We start from the raw sequence: 23,203 nt of genomic DNA, 5'->3' as shown, positions 1-23,203 counted from the left end.
AACTGAGACACTCGGGTTTCCCTGTAACTCGGATACTCGGGTTTCCCTGAAACTTAGATACTCGGGTTTCCCTGTAACTCAGATACTCTGGTTTCCCTGCAACTCGGACACTCCGGTTTCCCTGTAACTGGGATACTAGGGTTTCCCTGTAACTGAGGTACTCGGGTTTCCCTGTAACTGGGATACTCGGGTTTCCCTGTAACTCATATACCTCGGTTTCCCTGTAAATGAGATACTCCCGTTTCCCTGTAACTCGGATACTCGGGTTTCCCTGTAACTGAGGTACACTGGTTTCCCTGTAACTGAGATACTCGGGCTTCCCTGTAACTGAGATACTTGGGTTTCCCTATAAGTCGGATACTCGGGTTTCCCTGTAACTCGGATACTCGGGTTTCCCTGTAACTCGGATACTCCAGTTTCCCTGTAACTGAGATACACCGGCTTCCCTGTAACTGAGATACGCGGGTTTTCCTGTAACTCGGATACTCCTGTTTCCCTGTAACTCGGATACTCCGGTTTCCCTGTAACTGAGATACACCGGTTTCCATGTAACTGAGATACACCGGTTTCCCTGGAATTCGGATACTCGGGTTTACCTTTAACTGAGATACTCTGGTTTCCCTGTAACTGAGATACTCGGGTTTCCCTGTAACTCGGATACTCCAGTTTCCCTGTAACTGAGATACACCGGTTTCCCTGTAACTGAGATACTCGGGTTTCCCTGTAACTCGGATACTCGGGTTTCCCTGTAACTGAGATACTCGGGTTTCCCTGTAACTTGGATACTCGGGTTTCCCTGTAACTGAGATACTCTGGTTTCCCTGTAACTGAGATACTCGGGTTTCCCTGTAACTCGGATACTCCACTTTCCCTGTAACTGAGTTACACTGGTTTCCCTGTAACTGAGATACTCGGGTTTCCCTGTAACTTGGATACTCGGGTTTCCCTGTAACTGAGATACTCTGGTTTCCCTGTAACTGAGATACTCGTGTTTCCCTGTAACTTGGATACTCGGGTTTCCCTGTAACTGAGATACTCTGGTTTCCCTGTAACTGAGATACTCGGGTTTCCCTGTAACTCGGATACTCCAGTTTCCCTGTAACTGAGATACTCGGGTTTCCCTGTAACTCGGATACTCGGGTTTCCCTGTAACTGAGATACTCGGGTTTCCCTGTAACTCAGATACTCCTGTTTCCCTGTAACTGAGATACTCGTGTTTTCCTGTACCTCGGATACTTGGATTTCCTTGTAACTGAGATACTAGTGTTTCCCTGTAACTCGGGTACTCCGGTTTCCCTGTAACTGAGATACACCGGCTTCCCTGTAACTGAGATACGCTGGTTTTCCTGTAACTCGAATACTCCTGTTTCCCTGTAACTGGGATACTCCGGTTTCCCTGTGACTGAGATACACCGGTTTCCCTGTAACTCGGGTACTCTGGTTTCCCTGTAACTGAGATTCACCGGCTTCCCTGTAACTGAGATACGCGGGTTTTCCTGTAACTCGGATACTCCTGTTTCCCTGTAAGTCGGATACTCCGGTTTCCCTGTAACTGAGATACACCGGTTTCCCTGTAAATCGGATACTCGGGTTTTCTGTAATTGAGGTACTCCGGTTTCCCGGTAACTGAGATACACCGGTTTCCATGTAACTGAGATACACCGGTTTCCCTGTAACTCGGATACTCCGATTTCCCTGTAACTCGGATACTCCAGTTTCCCTGTAACTGAGATACTCGGGTTTCCCTGTAACTCGGATACTCGGGTTTCCCTGAAACTTAGATACTCGGGTTTCCCTGTAACTCAGATACTCTGGTTTCCCTGCAACTCGGATACTCCGGTTTCCCTGTAACTGGGATACTAGGGTTTCCCTGTAACTGAGATACTCGGGTTTCCCTGTAACTGAGATACTCGGGTTTCCCTGTAACTCATATACCTCGGTTTCCCTGTAAATGAGATACTCCCGTTTCCCTGTAACTCGGATACTCGGGTTTCCCTGTAACTGAGGTACACTGGTTTCCCTGTAACTGAGATACTCGGGCTTCCCTGTAACTGAGATACTTGGGTTTCCCTATAAGTCGGATACTCGGGTTTCCCTGTAACTCGGTTACTCGGGTTTCCCTGTAACTCGGGTACTCCAGTTTCCCTGTAACTGAGATACACCGGCTTCCCTGTAACTGAGATACGCGGGTTTTCCTGTAACTCGGATACTCCTGTTTCCCTGTAACTCGGATACTCCGGTTTCCCTGTAACTGAGATACACCGGTTTCCATGTAACTGAGATACACCGGTTTCCCTGGAATTCGGATACTCGGGTTTACCTTTAACTGAGATACTCTGGTTTCCCTGTAACTGAGATACTCGGGTTTCCCTGTAACTCGGATACTCCAGTTTCCCTGTAACTGAGGTACACCGGTTTCCCTGTAACTGAGATACTCGGGTTTCCCTGTTACTAGGATACTCGGGTTTCCCTGTATCTGAGATACTCCAGTTTCCCTGTAACTCGGATAGTCGGGTTTCCCTTTAACTGAGATACTCTGGTTTCCCTGTAACTGACATACTCGGGTTTCCCTGTAACTCGGATACTCCAGTTTCCCTGTAACTGAGATACACTGGTTTCCCTGCAACTGAGATACTCAGGTTTCCCAGTAACTAGGAGACTCAGGTTTCGCTGCAACTGAGATACTCCGGTTTCCCTGTAACTGAGATACACCTGTTTCCCTGTAACTCGGATACTTGGGTGTCCCTGTAACTGAGATACTCTGGTTTCCCTGTAACTGCGATACTCGGGTTTCACTGTAACTCGGATACTCCAGTTATCCTGTAACTGAGATACTCCAGTTCCCCTGTAACTCGGATACTCGGGTTTCCCTGTAACTGAGATACTCCGGTTACCCTGTAACTGAGATACTCCTGTTTCCCTGTAACTGAGATACTCGTGTTTTCCTGTACCTCGGATACTTGGATTTCCTTGTAACTGAGATACTAGTGTTTCCCTGTAACTCGGGTACTCCGGTTTCCCTGTAACTGAGATACACCGGCTTCCCTGTAACTGAGATACGCTGGTTTTCCTGTAACTCGAATACTCCTGTTTCCCTGTAACTGGGATACTCCGGTTTCCCTGTGACTGAGATACACCGGTTTCCCTGTAACTCGGGTACTCTGGTTTCCCTGTAACTGAGATTCACCGGCTTCCCTGTAACTGAGATACGCGGGTTTTCCTGTAACTCGGATACTCCTGTTTCCCTGTAAGTCGGATACTCCGGTTTCCCTGTAACTGAGATACACCGGTTTCCCTGTAAATCGGATACTCGGGTTTTCTGTAATTGAGGTACTCCGGTTTCCCGGTAACTGAGATACACCGGTTTCCATGTAACTGAGATACACCGGTTTCCCTGTAGCTCGGGTACTCCGGTTTCCCTGTAACTGAGATACTCTGGTTTCCCTGTAACTGAGATACTCCGGTTCGCCTGTAACTTGGATACTCAGGTTCTGTAACTCGGATACTCGGGTTTCCCTGTAACTCTAGTTGAATTGTTCCTTCTGTTGGCAGATCAAGTTTTCAATCTACCACTATACTCTCCACAACTGAGCTCTTAATCGCTCAGTGCCTGCGAGGAAGTTTGAAATCACACGCAGTTCACTTTGTAGAAGGGAAGAGAACAAAGGGGACTTTTCTTGCAACAGGGACCTGAGAAACAATTCTCAGGACAGGTGCAACTATCTGGGTCGCAGGTTTGAAGTGTAGTAGATCAGCGAAAAGCTGTAAGTTAGATGGTGATGCTCTGCTGCACAAGATGCTGCACAGATTGGACCTGGTTGCAGTTGAACAATTTGAGTTACCAAACTGTGACTGGTGTCACCAGTGGAGGCAGCCCAGAGTGATATGGTGACCTAAACCCAGGAAATGCTGAGGTAATCTCTGGAGAAGATATCTAATCACATTAACACATCAACATACTGGTTGGGCACAGGAGTACATTCAGCCAGAGACTTATTCCACCGAGATGCAACACTGAGCATCATAGGAAGTCATTCCTGCCTGTGGCCATCAAACTTTACAACTCCTCCCTTGGAGGGTCAGACACCCTGAGCCAGTAGGCTGGTCCTGGACTTATATACTGGCATAATTTACATATTACTATTTAATTATTTATGGTTTATTACTAATTATTTATGATACAACTGTAACGAAAACCCATTTCCCCCGGGATCAATAAAGTATGACTATGATTATGACTGTATCTCAGAAGGTCTTGGAGGACTGGTTAACTGGGGAGGTGTTTCAATCTGGGTAATCAGTGTGGCATATCTTTCTTAATGTATGTGTATTTTTTACTTGTAGATTGATGAGGCTGTCTTTATCTAGTGGCCTCTTTAATGTTGTGTGTGACAAGCTGGAGCACTTGGACAATGAAAAGATTTGTTGCCTTGATTGATTTACATAACACTCCACAACACAGTAAAAGGTGATAAAACAGAACACGGTTTTGAAAAGTGTCAGAGAATTCACTGTGACATTTTGTTCGGGGCGATTCACTAATGCAACAGTATGTCACCAGTAAGGAGCGCAGATAGTTCATGAACAGCATCATATCACAGGTATTAAAGTAATTTCAATGTTTTAATTACATAAAGATCCAGCTGAGATTACTGGACTCTCAAAATAAACTGAAGGACGGGCAGGTGCTTTGCACCCCTCAAACTCATCTGTACTGTGATCATTAGTTCATGAATGCTGGTCTCTAGTTTTGTTCAGTTTACCTGTATGTAAGCACTTTAGATTTATTATAATAATTTCATATCATAATTTATTATAAGTTTTTTCTTACTTTTTTTTCAACAAATGTGGTCCAGTAACTGGAGCTGCTAACTGATGACTCCAGTGAGCCGAGCTCAATGCCGACCTCTGGTACTGTCTGCGTGGAGTTAACACATTCTCTCTTTATCTGCATGGGTTTTCCTGGTCCTTCAGTTTCCTCCCAAATATCTGGCAACTGGTGCATCCAAGAGGAATGAATCAGGGAGCAAGTAGGTGATTCAACCAGGTAAGAGGCAAACTGGAGGCTCTTCTAGGATATAAGCCTGGTTAAGTGATCATTTATTCAAACTCCTTCAGTCTCAAGATAGTTGAGGATAAGGATAAATCTGGACCACGGGAGAAGGTAAATTGTAACTTTATTAGGCTGTGAGGTTTAGGAAGCTGAGTTCAGACAGGGCCTATAAAGGAAGCAGAAGAGAACTTGAACAGGCGGAATCAAGGCATTTTCTACATACATTGAAAGCAAGAGCATAGGACCATTCAAGGATAAAGGAGAGAGCTCATGCTTAGAGTCAGGGGAAGAGGAAAGGACCTAAATGAGCAGAATGAGCAGAATTACATGATGTGTGGCGAGATCATGAAGGGGCATATCGAAAGCAATTGGTCTGTTGAAGAACATTAATGTAGATATGTTCCCAGAAACATGAGAAAGTATGCAGATGCAGGAAATCCAAGGCAACACACACACAAAACACTGGGGGAACTTAGCAGGTCAGGCAGCATCTGTGGAAAAGAATAAAACAGTCAATGTTTTGGGCCAAGATGCTAAAACGTCCCCAGGACCTGATGTGATATATCGCATTATTAGAAGAGGCAACACAGGAAATGGCTAGGACACTGATAAAGATCTTTGTACCCTCTCTAGCCAGAGGTGAGATCCTGGAGTTCTGGAGAGTAGCCAATATTATTCCTTAAAAATGGCGTATGGATAATTAAGTTAACTCACAGCAGCAGTAGGCAAGTGATTAGAGAGAATTCATAGGGATAAGATTTGCATCTATTTTGAAAAACATGGACATATGTGAAAGTTAACATGGCTTTGGGTGAAACAGGACATAACAACATAAGAAATGGTTGCAGGAATAGGCTATCTGGCCTCTCAAGCCTGTTTCACTATTCAGTAAGATCATGGCTGATCTGCCAGCTCTACCTCATTGGTTTTCCCCTGTTACTATCCCCTCCCCCCATAGCATCATTTTGCACTGGTCCAATATCTACCATCGCCTCTCTTTTCCTCTTTACATGTCTGAAGAAGCTTTTGATATCCTCTTTCATATTATTGGCTAGCTTACCTTCATAGTTCATCTTTTCCTTCTTTTTGATTTTTTTAGATGCCTTCTGTTGGTTTTTAAAAGCTTCCCATTTCTCTATCTTCCAACTAATTTTTGGTCTATTATATTCTCTATCCTGCCTGTTATTTCCTCAAAGAATTCCAACTGATTTGTCAGACAATATTTCCCCTTACTATGCTGACTGTGGCCTATTTTTCATGTGCCTCAAAATACCCCAAAACAACATCCTTAATAATGGACTCCAACATCATCCCAACCACTGAAGTCAGGCTATCTGGCCTATAAACTTCCTTTCTTCTGCCCCCCTCCCTTCTTAAAGAGTGGAGTACCATTTACAATTTTTCACTCCTCTGGAACCATTCCAGAATCTAGTGATTCTTGAATAATTACTGCTAATGCTTCCACAAACTACATCTTTCAGAACACTGGAGTGCAGTCCATCTGGACCAGGTGACTTATCTACCTTCAGATCATTCAGTTTCCCAAGTACCTTTGCCTCAGTAAAAACAACTACTCTCACTTCTGTCCCCTGACACTCCTGAATTTCTGGCATACTGCTACTGTCTTCCACAGTGAAGACTGATGCAAAATAGTTATTAAGTTCATCTGGCATTTTTTTGGTTCCTCTATTACTGCCTCTCTAGTGGTCCAATATCCACTCTCACCTCTCTTTTACTCTTCAAATGTCTGAAAAAACATTTGGTATTCTCTCTTATATTATTGGCTAGCTTACCTTTGCATTTCATCTTTTCTCTCCTTTTGGTTTTTTAGTTGCCTCCTGGCAGCTTTTAAAAGCTTCCCACTAATTTTTGCTCCATTATATGCCCTCTCTCTTATTTTTATGTTGTATTTGACTTCCCTGATCAGCCACGGTTCCTTCACCCTCCCGTTAGAATTCCGCTTCATCCTTGGGATGTATCTTCCTTGTGCCTTCCAAATTTATCCAGCCACTGCCATTCTGCCGTCATCCCTGCTAGTGTCCCCTTCCAATCAGTTCTGGCTAGCTCCTCTCTCATGCCTCTGTAATTACCTTTACTCCACTATAATACTTATACATCTGACTTTAGCTTCTCCATCTCAAACTGCAGGGCGAATTTCATCATATTACGTTCACTGTCTCCCAAGGGTTCCTTTACCTTAAAATCACCCAAACCAGTACTGCCTTTTCTCTTAGTAGGCTCAACCAAAGGCTGCTCTAAAAAAGCATCTCATAGGCATTCTACAGATTCCCTTTCTTAAGATCCAGGACCAACCTTATTTTCCCAATCTACCTACATTTTGAAAACCCCCATGACTATCATAACATTGCCCTTTTTAAAAACGCAAACACGAGGAAATCTGCAGATGCTGGAAATTCAAGCAACACACATAAAAAATGCTGGTGAACGCAGCAGGCCAGGCAGCATCTATAGGAAGGGGTACAGTCGACGTTTCAGGCCAAGATGAGGACGAAGAGTCTCGGCCCGAAATATCGAATTGCCCTTTTTACATGCCTTTTCTATCTCCCATTATAATTTGTATCCAACATTCCTGGCTACTGCTTGGAGACATATATATATCTCTTTTATCAGGGTCTTTTTACCCTTGCAGTTTCTTAACTCTACCTACAAAGATTTTACACCTTCTAATCCTACGTCACTATTTTCTAAGGTTTGAATTTCATATTTTACCAACAGAGCCACCCTAACCCCTCTGCCTTTCGGTCTGTCCTTGCAATACAATATGTTTTCATAGATGTTAAGCTCCCAACAATGATGTTCTTTCCGCCAAAACTCAGTGTTGCCCATATCATTAGACCCGCCAATTTCTAACTGCACTTTAAGATCATCTACCTTATTCCATACACTGTGTGCCTTCAAATACAGGTGTACATTCTTTTATCCGAAATTCTGAAATCCAAAAAGCTCCGAAAACTGACGGTTTTTTTGCCAACAGCTGACGTCACTCAGGTGTGACGTGGCAGCACTAGCGGAGGCCACCAGACGTCAGTTGTGGCTCAGCACGTTGTACTGGTTACACCTGCATTTGCTGCTCACTGATATTTTGTGTTCACTGTTGACTTTGTGTTTAATTTCACTGTGAAAATGTCAAAAAGAGCTGCAGATACCCCTATGGGTAACAATGAGAAAAAGAGAAGGAAGCATCTATCATCATCAATAACGCAGAAAGTGGAGTTATTGTAGAAGCTTGACTGTGGTGTGTCTGTGCGGCGTCTTACTGAAGAAAATAGTGTCGGAACTACCACTGTTAATGATTTAAATCAACAGAAAGACAGGTTACTGAAGTTTTATAGTGACAGTGATAGTGATGTTCTACATTTATTCCAATAAGTCATTTACCATGTGATTGATACAGTTCATTTCAAGCTGTATATTTTTATGTTTTATTGAATGTTTTTGTTGGAAATAAAATTTCTTCTTGTCATTATTCCCTAAACGATACAGTATAACAATTATTTACATAGCATTTACATTGTATTAGGTGTTATAAGTAATCTACAGATGATTTAAAGTATACGAGATGATGTGCGTACGTTTGGTGTGCCGCCGGGTCCTAAAGTCCACCGCACTGAGACAAGTTAAATAAGGGACTTGAGCATACGTGTTTTTTGGTATCGTGGGGCAGGGAGGTTCTGAAATCTGAAAAATTCTGAATTCCGAAATGCAAAAGGATTTTGGATAAGGGATTGTGGACCTGTATATACAGTCCTGTATTCATCACCCCTTTTGATTTTGCTCCCATGTTACACTTCAGCTCATCCCACTGACTATAATTTTGTCTATCATCTGCCTGTCCTTCCTTACAGTCTCATTACACACTGCATCTACTTGTATACCAAATGCTCCAGCCTCAGCTCTATCTCTCCAGTTGCCAACCCCCTGCCGGATTAGTTTAAATCCTTCCCAGCAGCTCTAGTAAACTTGCTTACAGGAATATTGGCCCCCTCGGATTCAGGTATAACCCATCCTTTTTGTACAGGTCATACTTTCCCCTGAAGAGATACCAATGATCGAGAAGTATGAATCCCCTGTCCCCTCCACCAATTTCTCAGCCGCACATTCATCTGCCAAATCATCCTATTTTACTCTCCGCTGGCATGTGGCCCAGGCAGTAATCCAGAGATTACTAGCCTGGAGGTCCTTCTTTTCAGCTTTCTACCTAACTTCCTATATTCTCTCTTCAGGACCTCCTCCCTGTCATTGGTGTCAATATGTACCATGACTTCTGGCTGTTTGTCCTTCCACTTTAGAACACTGTGGACTCACTCTAAGTTTCCCTTGGCCCTGGCACCTGGAAGGGAAAATACTGTATTTTTTACATCCACAGCATCTACTGTCTGCTCCTCTGTCGATGGAATTCCCTATCACTACTGCACTTCTCTTCTTGCCGTTTCCCTTCTGAGCCACAGAGCCAGGGTTGTTGTCAGAGACCCGGGCACTGAAACTTCTCCCTGCTAGATCACTTCCCCCTACAGTGATATTACTGAGGGGCACAGCCACAGGCATACTCTGCACTGGCTGCCTGTTCTCATTACTTCCCCTTAGACTCATCCAGCTACATGCCTCCTGCAAATTTGTGGTGATTACCTCCTTGTAGCTCATATTTATCACCTCGTCATTCTTCCAAATGACCCTAAGTTCACCGAGCTACGGCTCCTGACACAGTTTTAAAGAGCTGCAGCTCAATGCACGCCCATGCAGATGTAGTTATCAGGGAGAGTGTAAGGAAATTACAAGCAGGTAGATAAAGGAGATGCAGTAGACGTGGTGTACTTGGATTTTCAAAGACCTTTGATAAAGTGCTGCACCTTAGGCTGCTTAACAAGATAAAAGCCCATGGAATTACAGGGGAGTTACTAGCATGGGTCAAGCGTTGGCTGTTGGGCAGAAAACAGAGAGTGGGAATAAAGGGATCCTATCCTGCTTCGCTTCCACTGCTACTGTGCGATCGAGAATCTCCGGAGACGAAGGTCCCAAATCCTCGGCCTTGCCTATTGCCTGTTGCCGGGGCCGGGGTCGAAGTGCTCAGCAGAGATGTTGCTCGCTGCTCGGTGTCGGAGAGGTGGTCGGAGGCTCGGAGTTTTGGGATGGACTCAGAGTCAGACTGTGGTCGGATGCTTCCAGGATGCTGCATCGGCAAGTTGGCGGCGCTGGAGGTTCACCGTCTGTGTGACATGATGGGTCTTTCGAGAGACTTTGAGACTTTTACTGTGCCATGGTCTGTTCTTATCAAATTACGGTATTGCTTTGCACTGTTGTAACTATATGTTATAATTATGTGGTTTTTGTTCGTTTTTAAGCCGGTTTGTCATATGTTTTCGTGATATCATTCTGGAAAAACATTGTATAATTTCTTAATGCATGCATTACTAAATGACAATAAAAGAGGACTGCGTGTCCTCATCTAATCTAATCTATTCTGGCTGGCTGCCAGTTGCCAGTGGAGTTCCACAGAGGTCAATGTAGGGACCGCTGCTTTTTATGACGTCTGTCAATGATTTGGACTATGGGATTAACGGATTTGTGGTTAAATTTGCCAATGATACAAAGATGGGTGGAGGAGCAGGTAGTGTTGAGGAAACAGAGAGACTTAGATAGTTTAGGGGAATGGGCAAAGAAGTGGTAAATGAAATACAGTGTCGGAAAGTGTATGGTCATACACTTTGGTGGAAGAAATAAACGGGCAGACTATTATTTAGATGGGGAGAGAATTCAAAATGCAGAGATGCAAAGGGACTTGGGAGTCCTTGTGCAGGATATAAAGGTTAACCTCCAGGTTGAGTCGGTTGTGAATAAGGTGAATGCAATGTTGGCATTCATTTCTACAGGTATGGAATATAAGAACAGGGATGTGACGTTGAAGCTCCATAAGGCACTTGTGAGACCACACTTGGAGTATTGTGTGCAGTTTTGGGCTCCTTATTTTGGAAAGGATATACTGACATTGGAGAGGGTTCAAAGAAGATTGACAAGAATGATTCCAGGAATGAAAGGGTTACCGTATGAGGAACGTCTGACAGCTCTTGGGTTGTGTTCCCTGGAGTTCAAAAGAATGAGGGAGATCTCATAGAAACATTCCGAGTTATTTTCTGTGGTAGGGGATTCTAGGACAAGAGGGCATGACTTCAGGATTGAAGGACGTCCATTTAGAACAGAGATGCAGAGAAATTACTTTAGTCAGAGGGTGGTAAATCTGTGGAATTTGTTGCCACGAGCGGCTGTGGAGGCCAAGTCATTGGGTGCATTTAAGGCAGAGATACGAGGGGTGATTGATAAGTCCGTGGCCTAAGGTAGAAAGAGTCAATTTTAGAAAACCTAGCACACTTATTTTTCAACATAGTCCCCTCCTACATGTACACACTGAGTCCAGCGGTTGTGGAACATACGGATCCCTTCTTTGTAGAAGTGGGTGTCTCGGACCTCCAGAAAGTGGTCCACAGCACAGTTGATTGATAAGTTTGTGGCCTAAGGTAGAAGGAGATGAGTTATACAGCTCTCGGTGCATGCACGTGCAGTTCAACTCTTTGAGTGATTATGCAGAAAGTTTGAAGTTAATAACTTTTGTGGTATTTCTGTTTCAGATAATTGAAAATTGCAAGTAAGCACTGTCTGAGAAAATGGACATCAGCCTTCGTGCAGTCATCCACTAGCTCAGTCTCAAGGTCTTATCACCCAAGGAGGGGCACGAGGACATGGTGGCAACACTAGTGCAGGGTGAAAAATAAATGTGCTAGGTTTTCTAAAATTGACTCCTTCTACCTTAGGCCACGAACTTATCAATCACGCCTTGTAGATAGGTTCTTGATTAGCCAGGGCATCAAAGAGTATGGGGTGAAGGCTGGGGAGTGGGGATGACTGGAGAATTGGATCAGCCCATGATTGAATGGTGGAACAGTCTGGTCTTATCTCAGACAAATAACATACCACTAACTCTGGACGCATTCTCAGTACATGAGCTGTCTACTAATAGACAAAGAAAGAAAAAAAATTACCAGAAATTTATTTAAAAGCTCTACCTGTGCTTGCCTAAGTTTTATCTCATCAAAGCCTCACAGTCTAACACTGGCCCACTCCCAACAATTGGGATTCAGGATTACCTTACCCATAGAAAACAAGAGGGTAGAGGTGGAGGGATGTTACAGTGAGCAGAGGTTTGAGACCAGTGGTGTTCTGCAGGAATCATTGTTGGGAACCTCGGTTATTTGTAACATATAATGATTTGGACGATTTGGATAGATGGGCTGATTAAGAGGTCTGCAAACAATAAAAATAGTGGATAATGAAGATGGTTGTCCAAGGATACAGTAGGATAGAGTTCAGTTGGAGATATGACTGGACAAATGGCTGATGAGGTTTAATCCATGCAAGTAAAAGGTGTTGCACTTTGAGAGGTCCGCTGTAAGGGGGAAGTATAGCTGGAGCCTTTGAAATGCTGATGCTTAGAGAGACATCAGCTGGGGCATGGACCATTTGTAAATCTGATGGAAGAATATGAGCATTGTGTAGACAGAAGGGACTAGTTTAATTAGGCATTTAGTTACTAGTTTAACTAGTTTGGAAAAGTATTATGGGCTGAAGGGTCTGTTCCTGTGCTGTTCTGTATTGTAAATTTGGACAGTTTCCTCTGAAATATAGAGTCAGAAGGGGGATCCTCCTGATATAACATTATAAAGTTATGAGAGGCATAGAGAGGGGAAAAATGTGAAGAAATGTCAAATACTATAGGATATAGCTTTGAAGTGACAGGGTTCAAATTTAAAGCAGATGTGCAAGGCTGTTAAGTTTTACAGTGAGTGGAAAAGGCTGTCAGAGGGCTGGTGGAAGCTGATATGATGGTGGCATTTAGAGGCATTTAGGCAGACACATGAATAGGCAAGGGTGGTACAGATATGGATCACATGCAGACACATATTTGATAATCATCATTAGCACAGTTATAGAGGTTCTTGTTTGGACACTGCATCAAAGGTTACAGAGAGAAGGCCGTGGAATGGGATTGAGGAGGGGAAAAACAGATCAGTCTTGATTGAATGGTGGAGCAGAGTCGATGGGCCAAATGGCCTAATTCTGCTCCTATGTCTTATGGTCTTATGGTTATTATGGGCTGGAGAGCCTGTAGGTCAGTGGTAGAATTGGTAGCAATTGATGAGACTGTGAGAAGAAAAAAAATAGGATTAATGGAAGATCACTGTAAAATGAGTGATTGATGCTTGGGTCAAACTTGATGAGCTAAATGACATGCAATGCACCACCCACCCCAATCCTCTCTTCTCTACACCCTCACTAAGAAAAGTACAACACTTCTAGGAATTGCAGAAGGCTCTTTGATTTTGGGAAATGAGGATTTCCTCACATCACCTCAGGAAAATGGTTTTGTAAAACCTAGGAGACTGTGATAATGCTTGGATTTAGCAGTGGCAAGCTATGATTGACCACTGAGGAGAAACAATGTTCACAGCAATTAAGTTACTAATATTTTCAGCCAGTTGTTACCAGCCTTGCCCCCATTCTCAAAAAAAAGAGAAATGCCTTAGCAATAACACACAAGAGTAAATCTGCAGATGCTGGAAATCCAAGCAACATACACAGAATGCCTGAGTCCTGGTGAAGGGTCTCAGCCCAAACTGTCGACTGTTCTCTTTTCCATAGATGCAGCATTTTGTGTGTGTTGCCCTAACCCTAATGCCACATCAATATCTACCTGGCGGATGCATGGAATTTGACCGAATTTGAACTTGTATCTGAACAGTTACCAGTTGCCAAATGTTCATGTATTTACTGCAGTTACCTGAAACATCCAGATACTCCAAGTTGGGACACCGGGAGACAACATCATAGAGTGCTTCATTGGAGATTCCGTAACAGCCAGGTACTTCCAACTGCCGCAGTTCTGGACAACACTGAGCAATGGTGTAGAGACCCCTGTCGCTCAGCCGCCTGCAGCTCTGAAGGATGACTTTTTCCAATGTAAGACAGACATTTGGTGTGTCCTGACACAACCTTCGGGTGAGCACACGCAGAGCTCTGTCCACGTTCACTGTTTCTTCTGTGAGACGAATAGTCCTCCATAGACGTGGGTCCCAGCAGAGGTTGTACCAACGACGACACACCCTCGTGCAACGGCACAGCTGGTTGGTAGGAAGGTGTGAAAACATCTCAATCAGGGTTTGATCGGGAAGGTTGTCAATGGGAGACTGTTCTTTCTGTTGCCTTGATGCTGGCCTGATGACACCCTGAGGGATCAGCAACACAGACTGGGAATGGATCATAGCAGTGGTCTCCCCTGTGACAGAAGAAGATGAGGTGGAGGATCCTTGGCCATTCTGAATAGACTGCGTGGTCGGAGGGCATATCAAAGCAGGGCTGGGTGTACTTAGTGTCCGCATACTCAAATCTGAATCTGAAATACACACAGAAAACTTGCATTAGACTAGAGTAACTTGGAAATCATTAAAACTAACAGTACGTAAATAAACTACTTAGTACCAGGTTCAGGCCAACATTTATGCTGCACAAAGTAACCAAGCAACTCTACATTAAACAACTTTCGTGATAGTGTTACTTACCCCTCCCATATTGTTGACTTTCCCCTTTACAATGAATATACACAGAACACCGAGGAAGTCATAAAGCCACACACCACTGAAACGGCCCCTTAGCCCAACAAACCCACGCTGATCATTCAGTTCACTGGCACGTTACTGAAGCAAAAAGGCATTGAACATAGAGCAGTACCAAATAAATCAGTAATCAAATGGCCAAACTAATCCCTTCTATCTACACAATCACCATAACCACTCGTTTTCCTCACATTCACCTGCCAATCAAAACATCTCTGAAAAGACTCTAATGTATCAGCCACTGCTACCACCCCAGGCAGCTCATTCCAAGCATCCACTATTCTCTATATAAGAAGCTTGCATGTCCTTTAAATTTACTCCCTCTCACCTTAATTGCACACCTTCTAGTATTACACATTTCAAACCCTGAAAATTTTCTATCCATGTATCTGACTAAATGTTCATAAAAAAGTGCAATTGTACCCACCTTTACCACTTCATCTGGCAGGAGTCTCTTTTCAAATCTTTCTCTCTTCACCTTAGATATAATGTATACCCTCAAGTTTTAACTCCCATGCCTTGGAAAAATACACCGTGACCTTGGAGGGAGGTGTGAATGTGGAATCATCACTCGGAGGGGTGTGAAAGTGGAATCGTCACTCGGAGGGGTGTGAATGTGGAATCATCACTCAGAGGGAGGTGTGAATGTGTAATCGTCACTTGGAGGGCGGTGTGAATGTGTAATCGTCACTCGGAGGGATGTGAATGTGGAATCGTCACTCGGAGGGGTGTAAATGTGGAATCGCCACTCGGAGGGTTGTGAATGTGGAATCCTCACTCGGAGGGGTGTGAATGTGGAATCGTCGCTCGGAGGGCGGTGTGAATGTGGAATCGTCACTTGGAGAGCGGTGTGAATGTGGAATCATCACTCGGAGGGGTGTGAATGTGGAATCGTCACTCGGAGGGAAGTGAATGTGGAATCGTCACTCAGAGAGAGGTGTGAATGTGGAATCATCACTCAGAGGGAGGTGTGAATGTGTAATCGTCACTCGGAGGGTGGTGTGAATGTGGAATCATCACTCGGAGGGATGTGAATGTGGAATCGCCACTCGGAGGGTTGTGAATGTGGAATCGTCACTCGGAGGGGTGTGAATGTGGAATCGTCGCTCGGAGGGCGGTGTGAATATGGAATCATCACTCGGAGGCAGGTGTGAATGTGGAATCATCACTCGGAGGGGTGTGAAAGTGGAATCGTCACTCGGAGGGGTGTGAATGTGGAATCATCGCTCAGAGGGAGGTGTGAATGTGTAATCGTCACTCGGAGGGCGGTGTGAATGTGGAATCGTCACTCGGAGGGATGTGAATGTGGAATCGTCACTCGGAGGGGTGTGAATGTGGAATTGCCACTCGGAGGGTTGTGAATGTGGAATCCTCACTTGGAAGGGTGTGAATGTGGAATCGTCGCTCGGAGGGCGGTGTGAATGTGGAATCGTCACAGAGGGAAGTGAATGTGGAATCGTCACTCAGAGAGAGGTGTGAATGTGGAATCATCACTCAGAGGGAGGTGTGAATGTGGAATCGTCGCTCGGAGGGCGGTGTGAATGCGGAATCATCACTCGGAAGGGTGTGAATGTGGAATCGTCATTCAGAGGGGGTGTGAATGTGGAATCATCATTTGGAGGGGGTTGTGAATGTGGAATCGTCACCTGGAAGGGTGTGAATGTGGAATCGTCACTCGGAGGGGGGTGAATGTGGAATCGTCACTCAGAGGGGTGTGAATGTGTAATCGTCACTCGGAGGGCGGTGTGAATGTAGATTCATCACTCGGAGGGGTGTGTGAATGTGGAATCATCACTCAGAGGGAGGTGTGAATGTGGAAGCATCACTCGGAGGGGTGTGAATGTGGAATCGTCACTCGGAGGGGTGTGAACGTGGAATCATCACTCGGGGGGGTGTGAACGTGGAGTCATCACTCGGAGTGGTGTGAATGTGGAGTCATCACTCGGAGTGGTGTGAATGTGGAATCATCACTCAGGGGTGTGAATATGGAATCGTCACTCGGAGGGCAGTGTGAATGTGAAATCGTCACTCGGAAGGGTGTGAATGTGGAATCGTCATTCGGAACGGTGGTGTGACTGAGGAATCGTCACTCGGAGGGTGTGAATGTGGAATCGTCACTCGGAGGGGTGTGAATGTGGAATCGTCACTCGGAGGGGTGTGAATGTGTAATCATCATTCAGAGGGAGGTGTGAATGTGGAATCATCACTCAGAGGGCGGAGTGAATGTGGAATCATCACTTGGAGGGGTGTGAATGTGGAATCATCACTCAGAGGGAGGTGTGAATGTAGATTCATCATTCGGAGGGAGGTGTGAATGTAGATTCATCATTCGGAGGGAGGTGTGAATGGGGAATCGTCACTCGGAGGGGTGTGAATGTGGAATCATCATTCGGAGGGTGGTGTGAATGCGTAATCGTCACTCGGAGGGCGGTGTGAATGTAGATTCATCACTTGGAGGAGTGTGAATGGGGAATCGTCACTCAGAGGTGTGTGAATGTGTAATCGTCACTCGGAGGGGTGTGAATGTGGAATCATCATTCGGAGGGTGGTGTGAATGTGGAGTCATCACTCGGAGGGCGGTGTGATGTAGATTCGTCACTTGGAGGGGTGTGAATGTGGAATCGTCACTTGGAGGAGTGTGAATGTGGAATCGTCACTCGGAGGTGTGTGAATGTGTAATCGTCACTCGGAGGGGTGTGAATGTGGAATCATCATTCGGAGGGTGGTGTGAATGTGGAGTCATCACTCGGAGGGCGGTGTGATGTAGATTCGTCACTTGGAGGGGTGTGAATGTGTAATCGTCACTCGGAGGGGTGTGAATGTGGAATCGTCACTCGGAGGGGTGTGAATGTAGATTCATCACTCGGAGGGCGGTGTGAATGTGGAATCGTACTCAGTGGGGTGTGAATGTGTAATCATCACTCGGAGGGGTGTGAATGTGTAATCATCACTCGGAGGGGTGTGAATGTGGAATCGTCACTCGGAGGTGTGTGAATGTAGAATCCTCACTCGGTGGGGTGTGAATGTGGAATCATCATTCAGAGGGAGGTGTGAATGTGGAATCATCACTCGAAGGGGTGTGAATGGGGAATCATCACTCGGAGGGGGTGTGAATGTGGAATCATCACTCGGAGGGGTGTGAAAGTAGATTCATCACTCGGAGGGGTGTGAATGTGTAATCGTCACTCGGAGGAGTGTGAATGTGGAATCATCACTCGGTGGGGTGTGAATGTGGAATCATCATTGGGAGGGTGGTGTGAATGTGGAGTCGTCACTCGGAGGGTGGTGTGAATGTGGAATCGTCACTAGGAGGGCGGTGTGAATGTGGAATCATCACTCGCAGGGCGGTGTGAATGTAGATTCATCATTCAGAGGGGGGTGTGAATGGGGAATCATCACTCGGAGGGGGGTGTGAATGTGGAATCGTCACTCGGAGGGGTGTGTGAATGTGGAATCGTCACTCGGAGGGGTGTGTGAATATGGAATCATCACTCGGAGGGGTGTGAATGTGGAATCGTCACTCGGAGGGCGGTGTGAATGTAGATTCATCACTCGGAGGGCGGTGTGAATGTAGATTCATCACTCGGAGGGCGGTGTGAATGTGGAATCATCACTCGCAGGGCGGTGTGAATGTAGATTCATCATTCGGAGGGAGGTGTGAATGTGGAATCGTCACTCGGAGAGGTGTGAATGTGGAATCGTCACTCGGAGGGGGGTGTGAATGTGTAATCGTCACTCGTAGGGGTGTGAATGTGGAAACGTCACTCGGAGGGCGGTGTGAATGTAGATTCATCACTCGGAGGGGTGTGAATGTGTAATCGTCACTCGGAGGGCGGCGTGAATGTGGAATCATCACTCGGAGGGGTGTGAATGTGGAATCGTCACTCGGAAGGGGCTGTGAATGTGGAACGGTCTGTCCGCAGAAGTGGTGGATGTGGGTTCCTTTGCAACACTGCAACAAGAGCAGGGTGGGAGGGGTGTGAAGGCTTGTGTTCCAGATATCTGTTGATGGGACTTGGCAGAGTTTGGCATGAAATGGGCCAACAGACCTGTTTCTGTGCTGTAGTGCTCTCAACTCAGTGACCTTATCCATGCCTCTGACAATATAAGAAAACTTTCTAAGCTCACCTCCTATCCTCCTAAATTCTAAGGAAACCACTCAAAACCGAACCAGTCCATCCTCATAACTGAAGCCCTCTGTACCTGGTAACATCCTGACTAATCATTCTGCATCCTCTCTGGATTAATCACATCTTTCTTGCAGTGCAGTGATCAGAATTCCAGAATACTCCAACACTCACCAACATTTGTACAACTGTGATATCACATCCCAACTTTTGTACTCAATGGCTTGACATATACTCAGCGTGTGCTCCATGTGCTGAAGACAGTCATACCATACACTTTCTTTACTCTCTGCCTACCTGTGCCATCAATTGCATGGAAATATGTACCTCTTCCTCCAGGTCTGTCTGTCCCACAACATTCCCCCTAGCCCGATTTACTGTCTAAGTCCTGCCAGGTTTAACATCCCAAATTGCATCACTTTGCACTTTTCTAAATTAAATTCTATTTGTCATTCCTCTGCCCACTTTTCCCAATGATCTAGTTCCTGTTGTAAACTTTAGACAACCTTCTTCACTGTTCACTGCATCATGAATTTCAGTGTCATCTGCAAACTTACACAAGTTACAGGGAATCCAATACACACCCCTGAGGCACGCCACTGGTCATCATATCCGGTTTAAGATGTCACTGGCGAAGCTCACTGACTCCTGGCTGCTGGGTAACAAAACAAATATAACAACTAAATAGGAGACCTCTCCGGTGAATGATACCTGTCATCTGTCAAGTAGAGGACCGTGCACAATTCTGATTTGACGGAGACGGACGTGAGAGTACGGAGGAACATCTGGAAAACTTCTGAAATGCCCACTTCGCTGCCGCTGCTACTGTGTGGTAACCGGAATCTCCGGAGCAGAAGGCCTGAATCCTCGGCTTTGCTTGTTTCAGCGGCCGGGGAGAGGTCAAAGGCACTTGGCAGAGGATGGCGCTTGGGAGGCTGTATCGGAGAGGCTGGTCGGAGGCTCGAAGTTTTCAGACGGATGGACTCAGTGTCGGCTGTGGTCGGCTGCTTCCAAGGTATCGGCAAGTTGACGGTGCCAGGAGGTTTATGGCAGGGAGTCTCTCCCTTTTGCCTCCTGCTATTGGGGACTTGGGAGTCAATCAACTCGGGGACTTTGAGACTGTTTTTACCGTGCCCATGGTTTGTTCTTCATCAAATTATGGTATTGCTTCGCACTGCTGTAACCATATGTTATAATTATGTGGTTCTGTCAGTGTTAGTCTTTGGTTTGTCCTGTTTCCTGTGATATCACTCCGGAGAAACATTGTATCATTTCTTAATGCATATATGCATTTCTAAATGACAATAAAAGAGGACTGAGTGTTCTCATAATCTAATCTAAAAAATACTTTGTTAACCACATTTTCCTGGTAAATGATCATCGCAAGGAACAGTCTGTAGCTTCCCTTTGAACTTGGAAGCAATTAGATGTGGCACAAGCATGGTGAGGTGAGACTGTGGGCCCATTGCCAATAGCGATGAAGACCCGAGATTCGATCAATTTCTGCGCCGTACTGAGATCAGGTACAGGCTGAATCGAGGCAGTCGAGTCCAGGCTGCAGAGCGTATTGAGGCAACAGAACCTGATCCTTGGACGTTGGATTAGGCACTGGGCCAGCTTGAGAAGGTCAGGGTGTTGGGGACCGAGGCTAGAGACGGGCCAGTTCAGCTCACTGCTCTGCAACACTTACTTGGCTCTACACTGAACTATGGGTCTGGGACTCTCTTTGTGCTCTTCAGTTCAGAATGCTATCTGCTTGATATTATTGTTCCACGATTTGTTCTTTTTTCTCTCTGCGCACATTGGGTGTTCAACAGTCTTCATTTTTTATGGGTTCTGTTGGGATTCTTTGCTTCGGGCTGCCTATTAGGAGACGAATCTCAAGGTTGTATAATGTATACATACATACTTTGATAATAAATGTACTTTGAACTTTGAATTTTGGTTGGAGGTCTCCAACTGGGGAAATAAACCATGGGTTCCCTCTGCCAGATCCTTTTTCCCGCTAACTGTTTACGCTAAGAGAGTTTTATATCCAATTTGACGAGCTCACTCTATGGTCTTATGGTCTTATCACATGTATTTTACCTTCCAAACCAGCCTACCATGTGAACCCTGTCAAGGGCTTTGCTGAACTCCAGGTGGGCAATATCAACCATATCAATCTGATCTGATCTCGTTAATCCTCTTAAACAGCTAAAATTCCTGAGACACTATTTCCTATGTGCAAAGTCATGCTGACTATTCCTAATTAGCCCTTGTCTTTCCAAATGCAGTTAGATCCTGTCTCTCTGATACAAGGAAGATATAGAAATTTCTGCCAAGAACTCAGCAAAGTCTTGCATAGTTTCCCGCAATGTCCTATGATGCATCTGGTTAAGCTTCAAGGAATTATCCATTTCAAGACTCTTCTTTCATAATATTAACATTTTTCAGAACATCAATATTCTCTTCCCCTAAATTCCCTAGCTTCCATGACCTTCTCCACAGTAAATACAGATGAGAAATATTCATTTAAGACCGCATCATGACATGTCTGTACTTGACATATTTAGCATCTCCTCAGCCCCTCCAGAGTTCAGGAGACACCAGAGCTAGGGGAACCAGGTGTGACACGGTATTCTAACCTTTCTGGCATGCCCTAGTTGAATGCTATACCTGTGAATATACCAAAGTGCAGGCTGGGATAAAATTCTCGTGAACTTTTCCAGAACATTCAGTAGCACCGGATAATTCAGGGTTTAGATGAAGCAGAGGAACTGAGGTTAACCCTGCTGCGTCTAAATTCAGTGCAGGAACAGGCACAAGGCCAGGGGACACTGGGTGATTTACAGGAGGCAATATTAGAAGCTGCAGGGACTAATGGAGGTGACCTGCTGGGGGGTTTGCACAAGAGCAAACAGTGGAAAGGGATGTACCACTCTGCATTTGTGATGAGGTAGTGGCTAGTTTTCTTGAGTGCTTATGGTCCTAATTTGGATAGGAGGACTTTGCTTCATGGCAGAATAGTAACTAGGTGAGGACCTAAGTATTGCACATACTGAGGAGAGCAGAACAGTGCGTGAAATGCTTGTTTCAACAGATCCCAGACATACTGAAGCGTGGCTTCTCAGAAGGATGACGTAAGTATGGAAAAAGGAAATAAAGGAGAAATATACTGAGAATAAGATTCTAAAAAGGCCTCTATAAGAGAACAAGGTGTGCAGTGGCAGAATGAAGGGAGATGGGATGCATACTAGGGTATGTTGCCATTGTGCTCGACAGCGGCACCTATTAGAAGAGGTGATTGAGGACATGGTTGGAATACTGACATTCCCCATGTTATGAATACCGGATTCCCATGGAAATGTTTCAATTGCAAACACAAAGGTAATTTTGCCAGGGCTTGCCCAGAACACAGATGAGAATGCTTGAGAATGGTCAGGATGTAACAAAGGCTCCATTCTCCTGGAAGGTCAGACATGTTGCCCACAATATAATGTCCAGGGTGCCGATGAAACACACAACTGTACCCAGACTTACCTACAGGGACTCCAAGTGCAAAATGACTGTATCCAGCCTCGGTTACGTGGGTGTGCACCACAGAGTGGAATTGGTGAGGGTAGAATCCTTGTAGAAGCTAGGGTATGAGGGCACCCAATAAAATGTCTCTGGGATACAGGAGGCTCCTGCACCACCTTAAACACATCCATATTCAATGCACCCAGTTGGGAAATTGAAGACACTGTTATTTTAACTGAATTTAGTGGACATTCACAAGTAGGGGAGCTGACCACACAGTTGTACATACAGTTGGGACAACTTAGTGTGCTCCTCTTGGTTGTACTCATTCATCAACTTGCCAACTGCTCAAGAATACACAGCGGCAGGCAAACGTTTGGACACCCCAGTCAAAATCTCTGTGAATAGCTAAGCGAGTAAAAGATGACCTGATTTCCAAAAGGCATAAAGTTAAAGATGACACATTTCTTTAATATTTTAAGCAAGATTACTTTCTTATTTCCATCTTTTACAGTTTCAACATAACAAAAAAGGAAAAGGGCCCAAAGCAAAAGTTTGGGCACCCTGCATGGCAATACTTAGTAACACCCCCTTTGGCAAGTATCACAGCTTGTAAACGCTTTCTGTAGCCAGCTAACAGTCTTTCAATTCTTGTCTGGGGGATTTTCGCCCATTCTTCCTTGCAAAAGGCTTCTAGTTCTGTGAGATTCTTGGGCTGTCTTGCATGCACTGCTCTTTTGAGCTCTATCCACAGGTTTTCAATAATGTTTAGGTCGGAGGACTGTGAGGGCCATGACAAAACCTTCAGCTTGCGCTTCTTGAGGTAGTCCATTGTGGATTTT

General features: G+C 45.1%; 1 protein-coding gene across 1 annotated transcript in view; it reads right to left on the bottom strand.

Annotated features, from left to right (window-relative positions):
• The window catches only part of fbxl7 (F-box and leucine-rich repeat protein 7), a 152,937-nt gene that overhangs the window by 77,308 nt on the left and 52,426 nt on the right, over window positions 1–23,203 (bottom strand). The window contains exon 3 of the mRNA XM_063070107.1: window positions 13,902–14,513. Within this exon, the coding sequence (XP_062926177.1) occupies window positions 13,902–14,513 (612 nt within the window). The remainder of the gene's footprint in view (window positions 1–13,901; window positions 14,514–23,203) is intronic.

This window comes from Mobula hypostoma, chromosome 17 (genome assembly GCF_963921235.1).
Source record: "Mobula hypostoma chromosome 17, sMobHyp1.1, whole genome shotgun sequence".
In the NCBI taxonomy this organism is placed as follows: Eukaryota; Metazoa; Chordata; class Chondrichthyes; order Myliobatiformes; family Myliobatidae; genus Mobula; species Mobula hypostoma.
The sequence above is the reverse complement of the archived record's forward strand: the minus strand, read 5'-3'. Positions and strand labels throughout refer to the sequence as shown.